The 24,661-nt window shown below is 41.1% G+C and overlaps 2 protein-coding genes and 1 long non-coding RNA gene across 5 annotated transcripts in view; all 3 read right to left on the bottom strand.

The window, feature by feature from the left end:
* Positions 1-15,219, bottom strand: part of LOC116361870 (uncharacterized) — a 30,944-nt gene extending 15,725 nt beyond the window's left edge. Inside the window, exons 1-3 of one of the 2 annotated variants that reach the window (XM_031816183.1) lie at positions 15,023-15,219; positions 14,056-14,194; positions 12,576-13,848 (exon numbers count right to left, since the gene is read on the bottom strand). In XM_031816183.1, coding sequence (XP_031672043.1) covers positions 13,098-13,848; positions 14,056-14,138 — 834 coding nt within the window. In that variant the 5' untranslated portion in view covers positions 14,139-14,194; positions 15,023-15,219 and the 3' untranslated portion in view covers positions 12,576-13,097. Of the gene's footprint in view, positions 1-10,745; positions 10,947-12,575; positions 13,849-14,055; positions 14,195-15,022 lie in introns of those variants that run through there. The other variant, XR_004207666.1, reaches the window with a different exon arrangement.
* On the bottom strand, positions 3,097-8,178 carry LOC116361869 (B-cell receptor CD22-like). 2 transcript variants are annotated; one of them, XM_031816180.1, is made up of 9 exons: positions 7,892-8,178; positions 7,262-7,606; positions 6,750-6,953; positions 5,527-5,865; positions 5,196-5,444; positions 4,654-4,917; positions 4,362-4,452; positions 4,223-4,277; positions 3,097-4,124 (listed from the first exon to the last, which is right to left on the bottom strand). In XM_031816180.1, the coding sequence occupies exons 1-9, from the start codon at positions 7,944-7,946 to the stop codon at positions 3,885-3,887; spliced, it is 1,842 nt and encodes a 613-aa protein (XP_031672040.1). In that variant the 5' UTR covers positions 7,947-8,178; the 3' UTR covers positions 3,097-3,884. The 2 variants fall into 2 exon arrangements, with proteins under 2 accessions (XP_031672040.1, XP_031672041.1); XM_031816181.1 differs by having other exon boundaries at positions 7,502-7,606.
* Positions 15,220-18,964: 3,745 nt separating the features above from the next.
* LOC116361872 (uncharacterized) lies at positions 18,965-20,663 on the bottom strand. Its single transcript, XR_004207669.1, has 3 exons — positions 20,108-20,663; positions 19,855-19,950; positions 18,965-19,028 (listed from the first exon to the last, which is right to left on the bottom strand). It is a non-coding gene; the product is annotated as an uncharacterized LOC116361872 (long non-coding RNA).
* Positions 20,664-24,661: the final 3,998 nt, after the last annotated feature.

Genomic DNA, 24,661 nt, shown 5'->3' with positions numbered 1-24,661 from the left:
TGCAGCCTCCAGTCCTCATATGATGTCCTCATTCATTTGGGCAGTAATAGAAATACAAAACATTGCTCTACCAGCGGAGCTACAGGGAACCATATTCTGTATAGTCGAATGTGTTTATACAGATTCCTGATACCCCAACGTCACTGTGTCTCATGTTAATACTACTCCTACACACAACCCACCATCACTGTCTCATGTTAATACTACTCCTAAACACAACCCACCATCACTGTCTCATGTTAATACTACTCCTAAACACAACCCACCATCACTGTGTCTCATGTTAACACTACTCCTAAACACAACCCACCATCACTGTGTCTCATGTTAACACTACTCCTAAACACAACCCACCATCACTGTGTCTCATGTTAACACTACTCCTAAACACAACCCACCATCACGGTGTCTCATGTTTATACTACTCCTAAACACAACCCACCATCACGGTGTCTCATGTTAATACTACTCCTAAACACAACTCACCATCACTGTGTCTCATGTTAATACTACTCCTAAACACAACCCACCATCACTGTGTCTCATGTTAATACTACTCCTAAACACAACCCACCATCACTGTGTCTCATGTTAATACTACTCCTAAACACAACCCACCATCACTGTGTCTCATGTTAATACTACTCCTAAACACAACCCACCATCACTGTGTCTCATGTTAATACTACTCCTAAACACAACCCACCATCACTGTGTCTCATGTTAATACTACTCCTACACAACCCACCATCACTGTGTCTCATGTTAATACTACTCCTAAACACAACCCACCATCACTGTGTCTCATGTTAATACTACTCCTAAACACAACCCACCATCACTGTGTCTCATGTTAATACTACTCCTAAACACAACCCACCATCACTGTGTCTCATGTTAATACTACTCCTAAACACAACCCACCATCACTGTGTCTCATGTTAATACTACTCCTAAACACAACCCACCATCACTGTGTCTCATGTTAATACTACTCCTAAACACAACCCACCATCACTGTGTCTCATGTTAATACTACTCCTAAACACAACCCACCATCACTGTGTCTCATGTTAATACTACTCCTAAACACAACCCACCATCACTGTGTCTCATGTTAATACTACTCCTAAACACAACCCACCATCACTGTGTCTCATGTTAATACTACTCCTAAACACAACTCACCATCACTGTGTCTCATGTTAATACTACTCCTAAACACAACCCACCATCACTGTGTCTCATGTTAATACTACTCCTAAACACAACCCACCATCACTGTGTCTCATGTTAATACTACTCCTAAACACAACCCACCATCACTGTGTCTCATGTTAATACTACTCCTAAAGCTCTTATGAAGCATCAACTCAATCAATCTTACTCTTACTTTAGGCCATTTTCAAAATGTCTCCGCAACAATCTGTTACTCTCAGAGGTCTTAAAACAGCAAGCACAAGTATTATATATGAAACCAGATGTACAATGTACATCCCATCTTTTGCAGCATGCAGTATTTGTAATATTTATTTTATACTATATTTTTTACTAATATTTATCAAGGGTGCCAATAATTATGGCCGTGACTGCATATCTCACAATCAGATTCATATACACAAACACACCACACACACACAGTTATACTTGACCATGTAATACATTGACGTGAACATTATCCATCAGCAGAAATGCATTTTGGTATTACTGGCATACTGTACTCTACTGATCATGTTTTAAACACGCAATTGAAAATTCTGAACTTAACTAAACACATGTCCAATTATATCTATTGTGTTATTGACTGTACGCTTGTTTACTCCATGTGTAACTCTGTGTTGTTGTTTGTGTCGCACTGCTTTGCTTTATCTTGACCAGGTTGCAGTTGTAAATGAGAACTTGTTCTCAACTGGCCGACCTGGTTAAATAAAAGGTCAATAAAATAATACAAATGAAATCATCAATAAAACAATACATCATATAATACATTATTACATCATTAATCTAATCTTTCACATTTGCAATATAGAATCCACAATACCACAATACCATAACATTACTTGCTTGTGTGTGTTTGTGTGTGTGTGTGTGTCACATTAACAGCAAACACAATACCTGTGATCTTATCGTAAACACATTGGAAGGAGTCCCATGAAATTACATAGTAGACTTTGTTATAGGGATGTCCTAAAATGTACACCGTAGTGAAGATAATTTCATGTCTATTGAAGAGGATCAGTGACATCATGTCAGAATTGGAAAGCATTCTCATTTGCATAATGCTGATTTATGTTGATGTTACATCATGTACTCAAATCAACAAACTATTTTTTCTTATGTCCTGTGTGCTACCAAGGGGTACAGGAACAGTGAATTCTTTACAACAAAAGGCATATGTTTAAGTCAGCTTAAAGCTACAGTCTGTGATTGGTACATCCATTTTCAGAGTTTTAAATGAATGATGTATGGCCATTAATTCTTGAAGAATATAACTTAAATGCTTAGAAGCTTATTTCAACGGTACTACCCCATCAGAACCCTTTAAAACAGGGTTAAAACAATCATTTCCATCTCATGGATAGAATTCCAGAGTGGTTACATTTCTCCAGACAGAATTCTCAGCTCTTTACCAAAACAGATGGCGAAGTGACCGTGTGTTTTTAAATCCCAGAATGTATTTTTAGATGATATAATACATTTTGTTAATAATGTCATTTTTGTGTAGTTGTGCTTTTGCTTGTAATGCAAACGAAAGTGAAACCATTGGATGGAGACCCATAGTCGACTTTTGTCATAAGGAGTCGGGATGTCCTAAAATGTACACCGTACGGAAAGATAATTTCACAGGTGTATAGAAGAGGACCAGTGACATCATGCTAGAACTGAAATGCTTGCTCATTTGCATGATATTAATTATATATGTTCTATCATCATAATACTCTCATGTCAACAAACTGATATTTCTTCTTTGTTCAACTTATTTTAAAGTAAACCCTATAGGCATTACCTCTGTCATTGTTTTACTTTGTTAAAATATCAGTGACTTAAAGGAGGCCACATTCACTGTTTGACAAAATGGAAGAGCGTGAGAACCAATGGTGGGTGAAAGCATTTATTAAAATTTTCTCATGGATAAACAAACACTGGCCACTCATCACATTTGACAAAAAGTAAGAAACACATTTAGATAAGTGATTAGAAAAGCGTTATAGTATCATGCTTGACAGTCTCAATATCAACGCCAAGTTAATGTCATACATCGAATCAGATAAGAGTGCAGCTGTATAGTCTTGTGCAGATTTGTTTTGCTAAAGTTTAGTCTAAAGACACAACTAGAAATTGGCCCTAAACAATCACTTAGGAAACACATTTCAATTCAGGAAGTAAACTGAAATCTCATCTTTTCTCAATGCTTTTCAATGAGGAACAATTGGAATTGGAATTTTCCTAAATTGAACTGGAATTGACCCCAACCCTGAGTGCAACTTTTCAAAATGTCCATTGTTCCACCATATTATGAGTTCAAGGAAATGCACTTTGTCCTGAAGGAGGTTGCTGAGGTGAGAACGGGTCATAATAATGTCTGGAACGAGGCAAATAGAATGGAAACCATGTGTTTGATGTATTTTATACCATTCCACTTATTCTGCTCCGGCAATTACCACGAGCCCATCCTCCCCAATGAAGGTGCCACCATCCCCCTGTGCTTCAGCTATTGATGGAGGGAGTTCTCAGGGACAATGAGTTGTCACTAGGGGGTCAACCGTTTTGCTTATTGATGACATCATTGTCTACTCTTCCAATAAACAGCAGCATATGAATGCCCTTGATGATGTCTGTGAGTTCAGTGTTCCAGTATTGACTGTTGTAATGGCAGAAAATATTCACCGGGTGGCAGCACTGGGGCAGCTGAATTTCACAGCAGCATACTGGAGATCCTCATCCTGAATCTGGGGCTGAGGCAGCTGGACGGTGGAGTATAGAGGCACGTCCTGGTTTTTGGAGCCACAGAAGTGGACGCTGGCATAGTGAACATAATCCTGGTTGTCTGTGTCAGCTGTCTGTGCTGCAGTAGAGGTCATGGCCATGCCTGAGATGTTGTCATACACTGGACTAGAGTCTCCCTGATGGAGAAAGAGAGGACAGACAACATAAGGAGTAGAGGTGCTCCACAAAGCAAAACACATTAATCACAGTCACCTTCTGTTTCCAACAGACTCACCTGTACATTCTCTGATGTGTCTCTTGTGTCAGAGGTGGATTTGGAGGCCTTCTTCCTGTTTTACACATTAATGAATGAATCAATCAATGTTACTAAAGCTAAATAATAAAACTGAAACATGCGTTTTCACTTCACTCACCTGAACCACATGAAGCCAGAGAGACAGAGGATGAGAACCAGAACAACCACTATGATTCCTACAGCTGCAGTCACAAAGGAGGTGGGTTTCCCTATGATACAATATAGATGATTTGAGTACATGGCATTATATAATAAACTACAAATGAACTATAATACAGGACAGTAATGCAATACTTGTTAAGGGATCTTATAACCCAGTGTAAATTAATGTGTAATTAGTCAGAGTAGAATAATTAAGATCAGCTTGAAACTTGTAGTTTTGTATAGAAGTATTGAAGTTGTAACTTTACCTGCTACAATGATCATCAGAGCTGTAGAGCTCATAGATCCTCTTCCATTCTGGGCCTCACAGTAGTATTCTCCTCTGTCCTCAGAGATGATGTTAGTGATGCTGTAACTCTGTCCTGATGCTTTTGGTGAGGTTACGTTCTTCCTGTACCAGGTGTATTTGTCCACAGGTGGGTTGGCATCACTGCTGCAGGTCAGAGTCACTGAACTGCCCTCCACTATTCCACCAGAGGGACTGACTGACACTGAGGTGTTCCTTGGACCATCTGGTGGACAATATGTAACACATTGTTCATACATAGAGCTTTACATGAGGAGCATCATGGAACTTGGACTTGTGATTAAAATAAATGAAATATTAATATAAATATGTGGAACTTAGACAATAATGTAACAATACAGTGTTTGTGAAGTACTTGTAGTTACTACAGTAATGAGATGAGTACAATCATGGAACTGGGACATAGATTGAAATAATGGATATAATAGATGAGAGAAGATGTTACTAAAAGAATACAACTGGAGATGGATCACACATCCTCACATGTGACAGTGAGAGTCTCTTCATCAGAGGGGAGATCCTCATGTCCTTCTACAGCACAGGAGTATCTGCCTGCATCCTCACTGCTGACTGGGTTTAGGAACAGACTGATAGATTGGTTGGTTACATGTCCATTCTTGTACCAGATGTAGGTGGCATTGGGGTTGTCACTCAGAGTACAGGTGGTGCTACAGGTCAGTGTCACCTTCTGTCCCTCTGTCACAGTGGCAGGAGTCACCTTCACCTGCAGACCTAAATGAAAGAGGATTAAAACACAGAGTACATCATTAAGTAATCGTTTGCAGTATTGATAGGATGTGACCTGCAGTGTTACCTGTGACAGTCAGAGTTGTTCCAGGGAAGGTGGGCTCCCAGGTTGTCTGATCTGTTCTGAATCTAAACTTATACTCAGCTGAGTCTTCCTCTCTCAGGTCTGTGATTCTCAGGATGGAGTCACTCTGCATATTTCCAAGGTACTCCACACGACCTCCATACCCCGGGCTCAGGATTTGAGGCGCCTCATTAAGTTTTCCTTTTGTATACCAGATTGTTTCAGAGACTGTATGACCACTGGGATAAGTATAAGAGCAGGATATGTCCACTGATGACCCATTCAAGGTACAGATCCTCTGATGGGTGTAAGTCACGTGGAAATAACTGTGACCCTCAACAGCTGAAACACAAGTACATTTTTCAAATGGTGTCAGTATTTAGAACTGTAAAATCAACCACCATTAATCTATATGGAATAGTAGATCTACCTCATGTCTGTTTCACTAAACATCAACCACCATTAATCTATATGGAATAGTAGCTCTACCTCATGTCTGTTTCACTAAACATCAACCACCATTAATCTATATGGAATAGTAGCTCTACCTCATGTCTGTTTCACTAAACATCAACCACCATTAATCTCAATGGAATAGTAGCTCTACCTCATGTCTGTTTCACTAAACATCAACCACCATTAATCTATATGGAATAGTAGCTCTACCTCATGTCTGTTTCACTAAACATCAACCACCATTAATCTATATGGAATAGTAGCTCTACCTCATGTCTGTTTCACTAAACATCAACCACCATTAATCTCAATGGAATAGTAGCTCTACCTCATGTCTGTTTCACTAAACATCAACCACCATTAATCTATATGGAATAGTAGCTCTACCTCATGTCTGTTTCACTAAACATCAACCACCATTAATCTCAATGGAATAGTAGATCTACCTCATGTCTGTTTCACTAAACATCAACCACCATTAATCTATATGGAATAGTAGCTCTACCTCATGTCTGTTTCACTAAACATCAACCACCATTAATCTATATGGAATAGTAGCTCTACCTCATGTCTGTTTCACTAAACATCAACCACCATTAATCTATATGGAATAGTAGCTCTACCTCATGTCTGTTTCACTAAACATCAACCACCATTAATCTCAATGGAATAGTACCTCTATCGCATGTCTGTTTCACTAAACATCAACCCTGACCAATGATGTATTGGATGATTTTGACAGACTTTAAAAGTGTATTAGTCACACTCACACACTGCAGGAGAATTGATGTCTTTTACAGCACAGTAGAATCTATCTTCAGTTTTAAAGTAGACTGTGTATGAGGGGGAGGAGGCCCCTTGTACAATCTTACTGTTCCTGTACCAGATGTAGGTGGGGTTACCAGTCAGAATACAGGTGGTGCTACAGGTCAGTGTCGTTGACCACCATGTAGTGGTCACCTTCACCTGCAGGTCTGGAGTAGATAACATTAAATCCATCAATGACCTGTTGTCTAGTTCAAATGAGGCAGGAGTGGACGTTCTCAAATCATCAATTCAGACATTCCTATTATACCAACATTCATATTAATTATATTATTTCTGTACAATTGTATCAAGACAATTTTTCCAGAACCACTTAAACAGATCAATACTATATATAATATCACTGTACCTGTAACAGACAGAGTGATAAAACAGATCAACACTATATATAACATCACTGTACTTGTAACAGACAGAGTGATTAAACAGATCAACACTATATATAATGTCACTGTACCTGTAACAGACAGAGTGACTCCAGGATAGCCAGAATATTTCCCTCCGGTCTGATCTGTTATAAATCTGAACTTGTACTCAGCTGAGTCACTTTCTCTCAGGTCTGTGATTGTCAGGGTGTGGCCATTCGTCTTATCACTACGGTAAATCACACGACCTTTGTAGTCTGGGTCCTTTCTCAGATTTACATAATTCTCCACAGCATACTTTTTGGTGAACCAGAAGTTTGTTGTTACTGTACCACTGGGATATGTGTAAGAGCAGGACATCTCCACTGTTGACCCCTTCAAGGTACAGATACTCTTCTTGGTGTAGGTAACACTCCAGCCATTCTGCCCAAGTGCCACTGAAACACAGTTAGACATCACAAGGACGTTACATTAAGTTCAAGGTCTTGTGACTCACACTAACAGTTTGTTCCATAGTTGCTGAGTTGAGACATAGATACTTGTTGGTTGAGTGTGAATAAAAACCACAGATAATATTCACTCAGTGAGGTGTGAAAGACAACTGTTTAAAGGGAAGTGGAGACTCCAAATGTGTCGTCAGTAGAACTTAAAAATGGTTATGCTTTTAGAAATATCTGTAGTTTGACAAACTGGGCAACTAAAATATAAGAATGAGACCGTACCTGCTACAGACCAGAGAAAGACCACCAACACACTTCCTGCTGTTCTCAAGGCCATTGTTGCATCTCCCACCCTGCAGTCTTAGAAACATAAACAACAACTCACTCTATAGCTGGTGAATAACTCCACCTGATACATTGAAGTAGAAACTGTAAATGGGGTCCAGGGCCTCATTACTGTAAATGAACCAGGCTCATATTGTGTTGTGTTGTATTGTGCTATATGGTTGTCTATGTGAATACTGTCTGTCTGTAAGTCTATATCACTATGTATGTAATGTGCTGCATGTCTGTCTGCATCTGTCTATTTAACCTGACATGATGTATGATGCAAAAATAATTTCCTAATGGATAGTCATCACCATCATCATTGTCGTCATCACCACCATCATCATCAAAAACAACAACAGCAACAATCACTTATTGAACATATGTGTAAAAGTGCAAACAAACATTTCTACATTGACTGTTCTGAAGCTGTTTTATTCTCAGAACCCCAAATATAGGAGGATAAATGTTCAATCCTCTACGGTCCATCAAGCTGTACAGCAGCCTAAAGACTGACCTCCAGGTTCAATGACAGCACCTATCCTCAAGCTATGAGGCTAAACAGCAAGTGACTCTCTCACTCACTCACTCACTCACTCACTCACTCACTCACACACACACACACAGTCTTGTAAAGCTAACCATGTGGGGACACAAAATTCAGAGTCATTCACAATCCTATTTTCCTTTACCTTAAACCCAAAACCTATTAACCCTAACCCGAACCCTAGCTCCAAACCCTAAACCTAATTCTAACCGTAACACTGATTCTAACTGGTTTAGTCTTATATCTAATATTTAATTTTATTATACCATGCACTTTAACCTAGCACTTATTTTTTGAGCACCTGCATCTCTTGTTGTCACACCCTGACCATAGAGAGCTGTTTATTCTCTATGTTGGTTGGGGCGTGAAGGTGATTAAGGTGGGTCATCTAGGTGATTAATGAATTATGTTGGCCGGGCTTTTGTTTTGTTTTGTTTTGTTTTGTGAGTTTTAATTTATTAAAAGATGTGGAACTCTACTCACGCTGCACCTTGGTCCAATCTTTACGGCGATCGTGACACTTGGTGGGATTATTTATTTAATTGATCCTGTTTTCATGTTTTATTCTGATTTTATTAGAACATTTGTTTTAAAGTTAAACCTTTTTAACCTCCGCACTTAATCAATAATTGTCTTCCTCCTGTTGAACTTCGGCCTGTCATGTTCTCCCACTGTCTCCAGACCGGTTTGGATGTTCAATATAGAAACAGGGCAGAAAGTTGCAATAGGCCCGTGCAACACAAAGGTTGAAACCAGCATAAACAGAAACCCTCTTAAACCTGACACTGATTCTAACCTTAACCCTAAACCCCCTAGAGATAGCATTTGACCTTGTGGGGACCAATAAAACGTCCCCTGTTGGTCAAATGTTTGTTGGTTTACTATTACTGTGGGGAAACGAAATATACAAAATAATGTGGACACCTACTCAAATGAGTGGATGCAGCTGTTTATGCCACAGCCGTTGCTGACTGGTGTATAACATCGAGCACACAGCCATGCCATCTCCATAGACAAACATTGTCAGTAGAATGGCCTTACTGAAGACTTCAGTGACCTTCAACGTGGCACTGTCAAAGGATGACACCTTTGCAGTTTGACAAATTTCTGCCCTGCTAGAACAGGGTTTACATGGCCAAGCAGCCGGACACAAGCCTAAGATCACCATGCGCAATGCCAACCGTTGGCTGGAGTGGTGTAAAACTCGTCACCATTGGACTCTGGAGCAGTGGAAATGCATTCTCTGTAGTGATGAATAACGATTCACCATCTGGCAGTTCGACGGACGTTTCTGGGTTTGGTGGATGACAGAACACTACCAGCCCCCCAAAAAATGCCAACTAAAGTTTGGTGGAGGAAGAATAATGGTCTGGGGCTGTTTTTCATGGTTCGGGCCCCTTAGTTCCATTGAAAGAATCTTAACGATACGGCATACAATGATATTCGAGAAATTATGTGCTTCCAAGTTTGAGGCAACAGTTTGGAGAAGGCCCTTTCCTGTTACAGCATGAGGTCCATACAGAAATGGTTTGTCAAGATCGGTGTGGAAGAACTGACAGAGCCCTGACCTCAACCACATCGAACACCTTTGGGATGAATTGGAATGCCGACTGCACACCAATTCTAATTGTCCAACATCAGTTCCCAACATCACTAATGCTGTTGTGGCTGAATGGAAGCAAGTCCAAGCAGCAATGTTCCAACATCTAGTGGAAAGCCTTCCCAAACGTTTAGGCTGTTATAGCAGGGACAAACTCCATATTAATGCCCATGACTTTTTAATTATTTGTTTGATGAGCAGGTGTCCACATACTTTTGGTCATGTAGTGTAGGTACCCTGCATCTGTCGGGAAGGCCCATAAGGCCCATGGAGTCTGTATCAAAGTCTAGAGAGCTGGTTGTTATGGATGTAGAAAAGTTCAAACACATCCTACACAGTATAGATGTCAACTCTACTCCCTATCAGTCTGGTCCTGAAGGGCCCTCAGATAAATCAACTGTGTCACACGCAGACACACACACAGGCCCACATGCACACACACACTGCAGAGCTACAATGTTTGTTTGCATATCTTTTTTACCCTGTTTAATCATCTCATCCCTACGTAGATCAACACTCCTACACTGAGACACTTTATAAATACTGGCCATAAACCACAGCTCAAAACTGAACAACAAGTCAAATGATACATTACCCTCAATTACATGACTAAAAACAAATAACCCCAAACTATATTTCAAGATATTGACAATTGTACTTACAGAGTGAAGTGAAGGGGAGAGGTCTTGTACAGTGAGTCAACTTACTGTCAGTTAGTGTGAGTTATTTTGTTGACACATATTTAACTGCCCTTATACTTCCTCTTTAAGTCATTAACATGCAAGATGACCAGACCAGGACATCAGAAAAGGGATGTTACTGTATTTCAACAGAAATTGTGCAACAGACTGCATATCTATATGTACTTTTCTTCATTTGAGGAGTGGGACTACATTTTTAAAAATAGCTAAATGTGTCATATTTCCAACGTGATATTTTGACAACACAGAGAACCATTTATACAATGTGTCGACTACAGAGGGATTGGTGTGGTTGCTAGGTGATTTGTGACACACCTGCAAGCCCTCTATACTATTTAGAATGTGAACAATTGCTCAGAATGTGTTGTCTTGTCTTTCTGAGTTCTGTATATACAGGTCAAAGTTCTATGATCTCATTCAGTTAGAACCCATTCCATTTAATACCCACGACCATCACTCCTCATCAGCTGTATCAAATTAATACTGAAGGTTCCAGTGTTCTAGACTAGAGCTCCACCTACTGGTATCTCAACATTACTGCACCTTCCTAATAATAATGTCCTCAATAATGTTGGGTTAATAACAACATAACACACTGGAAATACATTAGATGAACTAGTGAAAAACTAAACTGTTTACTTGAAAAAGTCACAGTTAAGCAAACATACACTGTTGTATTATAATAAAGGACCTTGTGTACAATAAAGGAGGCTGGTTGGCAGAGATATAGGAGGAGAGGCTAATTGCAATGACTGGAATATAATTAATGGATACTGTTCCATTTATTCCTCTCCAGCCAGTACAATGAGCATGTCTTTCTATATATCTGCCCACCAGCCTCCTCTGCTGGACTGTACAGGTAGTAGCAGAGGCATCAATATCATCACCATCATCATCACCATAGTGGTGCTGTGTTGACTGTATAGGCTAATGTACTCTGTTGTCCATATAGGCTAATGCAGACTCTTATCCATATATATTATAATGTAGCAAGGTAACCATATATAGTCTAATGTAGCCTGCTATCCATATATAGTCTAATGTAGCATGTTATCCATATATAGTCTAATGTAGCCTGTTATCCATATATAGTCTAATGTAGCCTGTTTCCATGTATAGTCTAATTTATCCTGTTATCCATATATAGTGTAAAGCCTGTTGGGGCTAGGGGGCATCAAGGAGTGCCCTAAGGGGAACACACCCTCCCATTCAGCTGACAAAGTATTATTTATAAATATTTAACTTTCACCCATTAACAAGTCCAATACAGCAAATGAATGATAAACCTCTTGTTAATCTACCCATCGTGTCTGATTTTTTTAATGTTTTACAGCGAAAACACAACATATATTTATGTTAGATGACCACCAACTTCAAAAACACACACAGCGATATTTCACAGTCACAAAAGCATAAATATAGATAAAATGAATCACTAACCTTTGATTATCTCCATCAGATGACACTCATAGGACATCATGTTATACATGCATTGTGTGTTTTGTTCGATAATGTGCATATATATATATATATATATATATATATTTTTTTTTTAATCAGTTTACATTGGCACGTTACGTGCAGTAATCTTTTGATTCCAAAACATCCGGGGATTTTGCAGAAAAACTCACAATAAACATTGATAAAAGATGCAAGTGTTATTCACAGAATTAAATATAAATGTATCCTCTATGCAATCGCTGTGTCAGAGAACGGCGCTCAGAACCCAAAGAAATAGCTGCCATTTTGGCGTCAACAGAAGCTACAAAAACACTATAAATATTCACTTACCTTTGAATATCTTCATCAGAAGGCAGTTCCAGGAATCCCAGTTCGACAATAAATGACTGATTTGTTCCATAAAGTTCCAAAAAGCCCATAATTTAGCCACTTGTTGTTTGCTTGTTCAGCCCATCATTCCATCCTCAAAAAGCACGAGCAATTCCTCCAGACAAAAACTCAAAAAGTTCCGGTACAGGTCGTCAAATGATGTATGCAAACCATATTTAGGATATTTTAAACATTAATCAGCAATAAGGTTCCAACCGGAGAATTTCATTGTCTGAAGAAACGCATTGGAACTCAAGTACACCCTCTCGTGACGGCGCGTAACGAGACCGAGGCTTTCTATCAGACCACTCAGTAAAAGAGCTGCTATAAGCCCCTCCTTCATACTTGAATCATACAACCAGAATGTAAAGACGGTGACATCTTGTGGCAGCTCTAGGAAGTGCATGCTCATCCATATCTAACATGGACATCCAATGGCACTGTTTTCTGTATTGAGTTCTCACTTCCTGTTTGGATTTCTTCTCACAGACATAATTCAAACAGTTTTAGAAACTGCAGAGTGTTTTCTGTCCACCAGTAATAATAATATGCATATATTTCCATCTGGGAAAGAGTAGGAGGCAGTTTACTCTGGGCACGCCTTTCATCCAAAAGTGAAAATACAGGATCGCCGCCTTTGGCGGCAGACGCAAGGAGAAAAGGGAGGACAGCGCCGACGCCGGGGTTCGCGCTAAAAACATTTGGGGGTGGGCACACGGGGCAGTTGGTGGAGCCGAGGAGGGAACCAGAGCACATCTGGGAGAAGATGGAGAAATTGGAGAAGCGTGAACGGAGAGAGCCACAGACCACCTGGGAGGAGATAGAGAGGTGTTCGGTCGACCCAAGGAGTGCCACCTGTGGTGCCACCTGTGGTGCCACCTGTGCCGGCTCCATGCACCAGGCCACCAGTGCGCTTTCCCAGTCTGGTACGTCCTGTGCCTGCTCCTCGCACTCGCCCTGAAGTGCGTGCCACCAGGCCCGGAGTCCATGCCCGGAGTCTTCCTCTGTGCCAGTGACCAGCCTGGGCACAGCGTCCAGTCCTGCTCCATGGCAGGAGCCTTCCTCTGCGCTGGTGCCCGGTCCAGGCACGGCATCCCGCTCCAAGGCCGGAGCCTTCCTGTCTCTTCCTTTCTGGTCAGGCTTGTGTTTGAAGCGACACTTGTCACCATAGAAACAGCCGGTGGTCCTCCAGAAGAAACACTCGTTACCATTGATGGGAGCCATCCTCCTGGTCCTGGGAGAGAGAGAGACAAACAGTATGAAAACACAAACACCTGCACCTGAGCTCCTGCTTCCTCCTTCCATCACTTTGTACATTTCAAAAGTTAATATGAGATGATTGGTAACACTTTAGAATAACTCATAATTATTCATTAAAAATGCTTATATATATGTTTATAAATCGTAGATGATGTTTTGACAGACAGATGGATGTCCTTACCCTGTGAAGGCGTACTTGGAGGCGGAGGAGGTGTTGAGGCCTATAGGGTTGGTCCTCTGAGGAGAGGGAGGGGTTCTCTGCATCCAGTGGTCTGGGTACCTGATTACCAGCCTGGTGCTCTCCAGCTCCACCCCCTGGACTGGAGGACAAACAGCAGGCACAGTCCAAATACATGCAATGGGACCAATAGCGTAGTCCCACAAGTCCAATGGAACCAATAACAAAGCTTGTTTTTCCTTTCCTGCCAGAAATGAGTTGAATCGTTGTACTTTTCTCTCTGTGTTGAACGATGGTGAAACTTTTTAAAGCTCTAAACTGAAGCTCTAAACTGAAGGCTCTTGACTCTGTGTATCTGTTAAGGGAATTTTTATCAATGATGACTAATTATGTATACAGTACAATCAGGACTGACTAATCAGAATACTATTATGTTACTGTATATGTACTAATCCGAATACTATTATGATTACTGTATATGTACTAATCAGAATACTATTATGTTGCTGTAAATGTATGAGTTTCTTTCTTGATCCCAGTACTGAATATAACGTGTGTGAATGTGGTCAAGAGTTAGAACAATGACTGTCTGTTCCTTGGTACAAATGAATCAGACTGGCTAGAATGCTTATCTACACGAGAAAACCTTGACTCGTAAATTATATTAAATTGGTAGGGAGACGGATGTGGGAAGGCTTGAGATACAGCCTTTGTACTGGAATGGAGATGGCATGGGTTAGGGCTGGAACTAAGGACGTAATTTTCAGTTTATAACCTGTGGTAAAACTGTACCGTAGGGAGTACTCTCGTGAATAAACTCTGTTTGACTTTATGACTGGGCTCTGTCTATTACTATAAAATAAGGGAATTACAAATCCTTATGAATTGACAGTGTTTAATTTTAATTGGGTATTAAAACATAGAGCAATTTAATTCCTTTAACAGTATCATGCAGAGAAGTCTAACTCACCATTGTGATCTCTACTGTGCTGTCAGGTGGACATCAGTAGCAACACGCAGCCTAAAACCCTGGTCCATTCCTATTCAGAAGGCCACTTAAGGAAAACTGAGGGGAGGGGAAGGGAGGTAGAGGAGATGAAGTGAGAGAGTGAAGGGGAGAAAGGATGGGGAGATAGAAGGAGTGGGGAGAGGGAGAAGACAGACTGACACACACACACAATCAACAATTTCCACGTTCACAGTAGAAAGCTCAGACACTGACCTTCAACCCCTTCAGTGCACTACCCTTGAGGAAGTATCCCTTTGGCCAATCAGGGTTGAGCTGGATGGACTTCTGAGCGTCTGATAGGGCAGAGGGGTAGAGCTCCAGACACCAGTAGCAGTATAAACCATATTCCCAGAGAACCAAAGAAATACAAGAAATGAGATCAAAGTAGAAATAGTCCATCCAGATCTTTACCACCTAGCAAATCTGTTGGACCACTTACACTAGAGTACTCCTGCAATAGTCTAGGGCGCAACATACCCATACCACACACACACGCACACACACATATTAACACACACACACACACCCATACAACATCTGAACTACCGGGAAAGACTCGGGCAAGTTCCAGACTCAGTGTGTGTTTACGTGTGTGTGTGTGCGTGCATGCATGTTCGTGTGTGTGTTTGTTGATGAACAGTGCTGATTGTTGATCTATTACAGTTTATCTCCTGACAGTAATGGAGTATCCCTGGCTGGCCTATAGGCTAGCCACTCATGCATTATGTTGCTCAATGGCGCCATCATGTGTACCATAGGCAGAAATACAAGAAAACTCATTGATTTATTTGTTGTCTATTTATTGTCTAACTGAGCTTATTTACAACATGATACTTGTACTGTATTCAATGTAAAAAAAAATGCAACATGTAAGGTATCTAAAATAGGTAATAATTCATAATTTGATCATAAAACAAGCAATATTATGACACTGAACAATATGGTATTACATAATATAAAATATAAAATGACCAATAACATCTGACACCATTACAAAGTAAAACCTATTAAAACAAATCAGGAGAAACTCCAGAGCTAAAATGATTTAAAAGCTCTTGTAACAGTATAACTTTAGACCAGCCCAAGCTAGCCGTTTCACATCCGTTACACTCTTATCAATATTATTCATTTTGTGTCACTAAAACAAGCCAATACTTGATCTATTATAAAAAATCTGGAATTGGCTAAATCCCATAGAAAAAGATAAAAAACAGATAAGTACACAAGAAAAGTAGGCTATTCATTTAGCGGAGCAGGTTCAGAAAGGAAAACCGAGGGCCCGCCTCAAGTGAGAATGGAACCAATTAGAGGCTAGTATCATTCACGACTTCCTTATTGACCTGGTCTGCTCTTGCATCCTTCTGCCGCTTGCTGCTACTAAGCGCTAGCTTCTTTTTCTCCATTGACTTTGCTGCTGATTTCTGATATAACGTTTTCTTTGTAAGTGCTCGCTGGCTGTGTTTGAACCTCGCCTGCATCGTTCAATATGCTCATGTTGCAATGTTTGGCTGCTGCGGTGATGTGATTGATTGTGAGGATCAACCATGTTGCTGCTCTGTTTTCAGTTAATAGCCGGCGACATGTAGAATTAGCCTCAGGAGTAGTCAATCATATAGCCTACTTGTTTGTTCCCAATACTAGTCAGAGTCAGTGCGCTCAGTGAACCATCATAGAGAATAGTCCTTCATCCATACAAGGAGGAAGTAGCCTGTGCTAGACTAGCATACAGGCTATGTGTTGCTATACAGTGAGTGAGAAGCAATGTTTTCTGTTTCTGAGCAGGAGATACTGTTTATCACAGTGATTCAGTAGTATATCAGTCTGTGGACATTAACTAGTTTAGTACAGCATGTCGCCAGCTCACGAAACCGCTGCAATCAATGCACACTATCAGCTATAGCTTACATTTTACAGGTCATCTCGGTCACATTAGTCGGTGTGACTTTCGCCGACAGTCACAATTCAAATGTTGTCCAAAATGTTTCTGTTTATTATTCTTGGAACCCTATTCCCTTACACAGTTTAAACTAGAAGCCTTTAAATGAACTTGCAAACTGGTCTGGACTAGTGCATTTGTATAGTTACACTTTTGCTGCACTTCTACTCTGATTTGCTCAGAGCTTCTGCTAGCTCATCAGTGCAGGGGTTCTTAAACATTTTCAGCCTGGGACCCGAATGCAACATTCTGTGTTTTCCTGGGACCCAAACCAAGGAAATTATGCAACTATACATAAATATCAGTACATTTCATTGCCCTTATGCCTAAACAAATGCAATATAGACAAAAACAAATAACAATGACATTAAATATCTATTAATGTTTATTTTCCCGCATTGAAAACACTTACATATCTGTCTAGGTTGGAACTGTTGCTGTTAAAATACAATAAATCATTTTAATTCTGAATTGGAATAAAAGGATTGTTCACATCACACAGATGAATAACAGAACACACACACAGGCTTTTTGATAGTGCATCCCTAAGTAACAGTACAGATGAAAAATGATCAGGCCTACTGTACATCTTACTGTAGAAATGCTTGTTGAAAGTCAAGGTTGGAACTGTTGCTGTTAAACTACAATACATATGTTTTTATTCTGACCTGGAATAAAGTGATTGATCACATCTGTAGACCAGAAACCCCACACAGTCCTAATGAGAGAAGGTCTATTCTGGGCTCTGTTTTTGACAGTGTAACACTGAGGTCAAGCTCAGCCTTGAGACTGTTTCTGTACATGTTTTATAAGGTGTCAGAGTTGAGAACCCTGACTCACATAGGGATGTGGTGCCAAACTGGACCAGAACATCTACTGCTTTCTCAGTCAGGCAGGAGACCGCTTCCTACTGTACATGAACAACCAGAACATCTACTTGCTTCTCAGTCAGGCAGGAGATCGCTTCCTACTGTACATGAACAACCCAGACACATCTACTGCTTTCTCAGTCAGGCAGGAGACCGCTTCCTGCTGTACATGAACAACCCAGAACTGAGTGTGTTTGCCTCAAAAAGCATCTTGCGTCAATCAGTTAATTCCAGTTAAGAATAACAATTATTGTTGCATTTAGCAACAGTTCCAACCTAGACTAGTTTTCACAAACCATTTCTACAGTAAGATGTAAAGTAGGCCTGATCATTTTTCATCTTCGTCTGTACTGTTTACTTAGGGTTGCACTATCAGTAGCTAGCTTGTTTTGGCGAATGTTAGCTATTAGCTGTGTACAAGGCCAGGGGATTGAAAGAGAAACTCACATCTACCACTATGAGAGTTAGTTAGTACTCCCGTATTACTGCTTATCATCACCTGTTATAAAATGCCAACAATCTGAACGACAGCGCTGCGTCGTGTGTAGCCGAGTGATCTTGCAGAAAAAGAGGTACACAACTCCGATGCACACAGGCATCACCCTCTCACACTGGTGCAGCTGCCAAACTGAGCAGAGACTCTGCTTAAGCAGAACGCGCACTGAACAGAGAGCGCAGATGCACTTGGACAAATCAATTCCAGTAATTCATGACATAATGACTATTTCCACTGACACGTCGCGACCCANAAACAGCCGGTGGTCCTCCAGAAGAAACACTCGTTACCATTGATGGGAGCCATCCTCCTGGTCCTGGGAGAGAGAGAGACAAACATTATGAAAACACAAACACCTGCACCTGAGCCCCTGCTTTCTCCTTCCATCACTTTGTACATTTCAAAAGTTAACAGGAGATGATTGGTAACACTTTAGAATAACTCATAATTATTCATAAAAAATGCTTATATATATGTTTATAATCGTAGATGATGTTTTGACAGACAGATGGATGGATGTCCTTACCCTGTGAAGGCGTACTTGGAGGCGGAGGAGGTGTTGAGGCCTATGGGGTTGGTCCTCTGAGGAGAGGGAGGTGGTTCTCTGCATCCAGTGGTCTGGGTACCTGATTACCAGCCTGGTGTTCTCCAGCTCCACCCCCTGGACTGGAGGACAAACAGCAGGCACAGTCCAAATACATGCAATGGGACCAATAGCGTAGTCCCACAAGTCCAATGGAACCAATAACAAGCTTGTTTTTCCTTTCCTGCCAGAAATGAGTTGAATCGTTGTACTTTTCTCTCTGTGTTGAACGATGGTGAAACTTTTTAAAGCTCTAAACTGAAGCTCTAAACTGAAGGCTCTGACTCTGTGTATCTGTTAAGGGAATTTTTATCAATGATGACTAATTATGTATACAGTACAATCAGGACTGACTAATCAGAATACTATTATGTTACTGTATATGTACTAATCCGAATACTATTATGATTACTGTATATGTACTAATCAGAATACTATTATGTTGCTGTAAATGTATGAGTTTCTTTCTTGTTCCCAGTACTGAATATAACGTGTGTGAATGTGGTCAAGAGTTAGAACAATGACTGTCTGTTCCTTGGTACAAATGAATCAGACTGGCTAGAATGCTTATCTACACGAGAAAACCTTGACTCGTAAATTATATTAAATTGGTAGGGAGACGGATGTGGGAAGGCTTGAGATACAGCCTTTGTACTGGAATGGAGATGGCACGGGTTAGGGCTGGAACTAAGGACGTAATTTTCAGTTTATAACCTGTGGTAAAACTGTACCGTAGGGAGTACTCTCATGAATAAACTCTGTTTGACTTTATGACTGGGCTCTGTCTATTACTATAAAATAAGGGAATTACAAATCCTTATGAATTGACAGTGTTTAATTTTAATTGGGTATTAAAACATAGAGCAATTTAATTCCTTTAACAGTATCATGCAGAGAAGTCTAACTCACCATTGTGATCTCTACTGTGCTGTCAGGTGGACATCAGTAGCAACACGCAGCCTAAAACCCTGGTCCATTCCTATTCAGAAGGCCACTTAAGGAAAACTGAGGGGAGGGGAAGGGAGGTAGAGGAGATGAAGTGAGAGAGTGAAGGGGAGAAAGGATTGGGGAGATAGAAGGAGTGGGGAGAGGGAGAAGACAGACTGACACACACACACAATCAACAATTTCCACGTTCACAGTAGAAAGCTCAGACACTGACCTTCAACCCCTTCAGTGCACTACCCTTGAGGAAGTATCCCTTTGGCCAATCAGGGTTGAGCTGGATGGACTTCTGAGCGTCTGATAGGGCAGAGGGGTAGAGCTCCAGACACCAGTAGCAGTATAAACCATATTCCCAGAGAACCAAAGAAATACAAGAAATGAGATCAAAGTAGAAATAGTCCATCCAGATCTTTACCACCTAGCAAATCTGTTGGACCACTTACACTAGAGTACTCCTGCAATAGTCTAGGGCGCAACATACCCATACCACACACACACGCACACACACATATTAACACACACACACACACACCCATACAACATCTGAACTACCGGGAAAGACTCGGGCAAGTTCCAGACTCAGTGTGTGTTTACGTGTGTGTGTGTGCGTGCATGCATGTTCGTGTGTGTGTTTGTTGATGAACAGTGCTGATTGTTGATCTATTACAGTTTATCTCCTGACAGTAATGGAGTATCCCTGGCTGGCCTATAGGCTAGCCACTCATGCATTATGTTGCTCAATGGCGCCATCATGTGTACCATAGGCAGAAATACAAGAAACATCATTGATTTATTTGTTGTCTATTTATTGTCTAACTGAGCTTATTTACAACATGATACTTGTACTGTATTCAATGTAAAAAAAAAATGCAACATGTAAGGTATCTAAAATAGGTAATAATTCATAATTTGATAATTAAACAAGCAATATTATGACACTGAACAATATGGTATAACATAATATAAAATATAAAATGCCCAATAACATCTGACACCATTACAAAGTAAAACCTATTAAAACAAATCAGGAGAAACTCCAGAGCTAAAATGATTTAAAAGCTCTTGTAACAGTATAACTTTAGACCAGCCCAAGCTAGCCGTTTCACATCCGTTACACTCTTATCAATATTATTCATTTTGTGTCACTAAAACAAACCAATACTTCATCTATTATAAAAAATCTGGAATTGGCTAAATCCCATAGAAAAAGATTAAAAACAGATAAGTACACAAGAAAAGTAGGCTAATCATTAAGCGGAGCAGGTTCAGAAAGGAAAACCGAGGGCCCGCCTCAACTGAGAATGGAACCAATTAGAGGCTAGTATCATTCACGACTTCCTTATTGACCTGGTCTGCTCTTGCATCCTTCTGCCGCTTGCTGCTACTAAGCGCTAGCTTCTTTTTCTCCATTGACTTTGCTGCTGATTTCTGATATAACGTTTTCTTTGTAAGTGTTCGCTGGCTGTGTTTGAACCTCGCCTGCATCGTTCAATATGCTCATGTTGCAATGTTTGGCTGCTGCGGTGATGTGATTGATTGTGAGGATCAACCATGTTGCTGCTCTGTTTTCAGTTAATAGCCGGCGACATGTAGAATTAGCCTCAGGAGTAGTCAATCATATAGCCTACTTGTTTGTTCCCAATACTAGTCAGAGTCAGTGCGCTCAGTGAACCATCATAGAGAATAGTCCTTCATCCATACAAGGAGGAAGAAGCCTGTGCTAGACTAGCATACAGGCTATGTGTTGCTATACAGTGAGTGAGAAGCAATGTTTTCTGATCATGAGCAGGAGATACTGTTTATCACAGTGATTCAGTAGTATATCAGTCTGTGGACGTTAACTAGTTTAGTACAGCATGACGCCAGCTCACGAAACCGCTGCAATCAATGCACACTATCAGCTATAGCTTACATTTTACAGGTCATCTCGGTCACATTAGTCGGTGTGACTTTCGCCGACAGTCACAATTCAAATGTTGTCCAAAATGTTTCTGGTTATTATTCTTGGAACCCTATTCCCTTACACAGTTTAAACTAGAAGCCTTTAAATGAACTTGCAAACTGGTCTGGACTAGTGCATTTGTATAGTTACACTTTTGCTGCACTTCTACTCTGATTTGCTCAGAGCTTCTGCTAGCTCATCAGTGCAGGGGTTCTTAAACATTTTCAGCCTGGGACCCGAATGCAACATTCTGTGTTTTCCTGGGACCCAAACCAAGGAAATTATGCAACTATACATAAATATCAGTACATTTCATTGCCCTTATGCCTAAAACAAATGCAATATAGACAAAAACAAATAACAATGACATTAAATATCTATTAATGTTTATTTTCCCGCATTGAAAACACTTACATATCTGTCTAGGTTGGAACTGTTGCTGTTAAAATACAATAAATCATTTTAATTCTGAATTGGAATAAAAGGATTGTTCACATCACACAGATGAATAACAGAACACACACACAGGCTTTTTGATAGTGCATCCCTAAGTAACAGTACAGATGAAAAATGATCAGGCCTACTGTACATCTTACTGTAGAAATGCTTGTTGAAAGTCAAGGTTGGAACTGTTGCTGTTAAACTACAATACATATGTTTTTATTCTGACCTGGAATAAAGTGATTGATCACATCTGTAGACCAGAAAAACCCCACACAGTCCTAATGAGAGCAGGTCTATTCTGGGCTCTGTTTTTGACAGTGTAACACTGAGGTCAAGCTCAGCCTTGAGACTGTTTCTGTACATGTTTTATAAGTGTCAGAGTTGAGAACCCTGACTCACATAGGGATGTGGTGCCAAACTGGACCAGAACATCTACTGCTTTCTCAGTCAGGCAGGAGACCGCTTCCTACTGTACATGAACAACCCAGAACATCTACTGCTTTCTCAGTCAGGCAGGAGACCGCTTCCTACTGTACATGAACAACCCAGAACATCTACTGCTTTCTCAGTCAGGCAGGAGACCGCTTCCTACTGTACATGAACAACCCAGAACATCTACTGCTTTCTCAGTCAGGCAGGAGACCGCTTCCTGCTGTACATGAACAACCCAGAACTGAGTGTGTTTGCCTCAAAAAGCATCTTGCGTCAATCAGTTAATTCCAGTTAAGAATAACAATTATTGTTGTATTTAGCAACAGTTCCAACCTAGACTAGTTTTCAACAATCATTTCTACAGTAAGATGTAAAGTAGGCCTGATAATTTTTCATCTTCATCAGTACTGTTACTAGGGTTGCACTATCAGTAGCTAGCTTGTTTTGGCGAATGTTCGCTATTAGCTGTGTACAAGGCCAGGGGATTGAAAGAGAAACTCACATCTACCACTATGAGAGTTAGTTAGTACTCCCGTATTACTGCTTATCATCACCTGTTATAAAATGCCAACAATCTGAACGACAGCGCTGCGTCGTGTGTAGCCGAGTGATCTTGCAGAAAAAGAGGTACACAACTCCGATGCACACAGGCATCACCCTCTCACACTGGTGCAGCTGCCAAACTGAGCAGAGACTCTGCTTAAGCAGAACGCGCACTGAACAGAGAGCGCAGATGCACTTGGACAAATCAATTCCAGTAATTCATGAAATAATGACGTATTTACACTGACACGTCGCGACCCACCATTAACAGGTCCGTGACCCAACTTTAAGAAAGGCTGCATTAGTGCATACTGACTGACTGGTTGCATCACCGACTGTTATGGCAACTGCTCGGCCTCCGATCAAAAGGCCCGTATGGCCCAGTACATCACTAGGACCAAGCTTCCTGACATCCAGGACCTCTAACCTGACAGTGTCAGAGGAAGGCCATAAAAATTGTCAGACTCCAGCCACCCCAGTCATAGGCTGTTCTCTTTGCTACCACACGACAAGAGGTTCCGGACCGCCAAGTCTAGGTCCAAAAGGCTTCTGAACAGCTTCTACCCCCAAGCCAAGACTCCTGAACAGCTAATCAAAGGGCGACCAAGACGCTGCTGCAACACTCTGTTTATTATCTATGCATAGTCACTTTAACCCTACCTATATGTACATATTACCTCAACTACCCGGTGCCCCCCAAATTGACTCTGTACGATACCCCTCTGTACGATACTCGTCCTGAGGTGCGTGTTAGTCGGCTGGTGAAGAGTGTACCAGCCTCACGCACTAGGCCTCCTGTGTACCTACCAGTACTGGGCTTCCTCTCGGTACTAGGCATCCTCTCAGTGCTGAGCTTCCCCTCAGTGCTGAGCTACCCCTCAGTCCCGAGCTACCCGTCAGTCCTGAGCTACCCCTCAGTCCCGAGCTACTCCTCAGTCCCGAGCTTCCCCTCAGTCCCGAGCTTCCCCTCAGTCCCGAGCTTCTACCTCAGTCCCGAGCTGCCCCTCAGTCCAGTGGGTTCCTTGGTGAGGGTTATTAGGCCTAGGTCGGCGGCGAGGGTCGCCAATCAAAGGACGCGTTACAGGGGGACTAAGACTTGGTTGGAGTGGGGTCCACGTCCCGAGCCGGAGCCGCCACCGTGGACAGACGCCCACCCGGACCCTCCCAGGGGTTCTGTCACGCCCTGGTCTTAGTATTTTGTGTTTATATATTTATTTGGTCAGGCCAGGGTGTGACATGGGTTTCTTTTATGTTGTGTTTTTGTATTGGGGTTTTAGTAGGTATAGGGATTGTGGCTGAGTAGGGGTGTCTAGCATAGTCTGTGGCTGCCTGAGGTTCTCAATCAGAGTCAGGTGATTCTCGTTGTCTCTGATTGGGAACCATATTTAGGTAGCCTGGGTTTCACTGTGT

This window comes from Oncorhynchus kisutch, unplaced genomic scaffold (assembly GCF_002021735.2).
Source record: "Oncorhynchus kisutch isolate 150728-3 unplaced genomic scaffold, Okis_V2 scaffold758, whole genome shotgun sequence".
NCBI lineage: Eukaryota > Metazoa > Chordata > Actinopteri > Salmoniformes > Salmonidae > Oncorhynchus > Oncorhynchus kisutch.
This window is presented reverse-complemented; position numbering and strand designations above follow the sequence as displayed.

Coding starts and splice junctions, on each gene's coding strand:
- LOC116361869 (XM_031816180.1), bottom strand. CDS start 7,946: ATGGCCTTGAGAACAGCAGGAAGTGTGTTGGTGGTCTTTCTCTGGTCT. Junction 6,954..7,261: donor AGTCACTCTGTCTGTTACAG/GTACAGTGACAT, acceptor TATCTACTCCAG/ACCTGCAGGTGAAGGTGACC. Junction 5,866..6,749: donor CATCAATTCTCCTGCAGTGT/GTGAGTGTGACT, acceptor CTTGTGTTTCAG/CTGTTGAGGGTCACAGTTAT.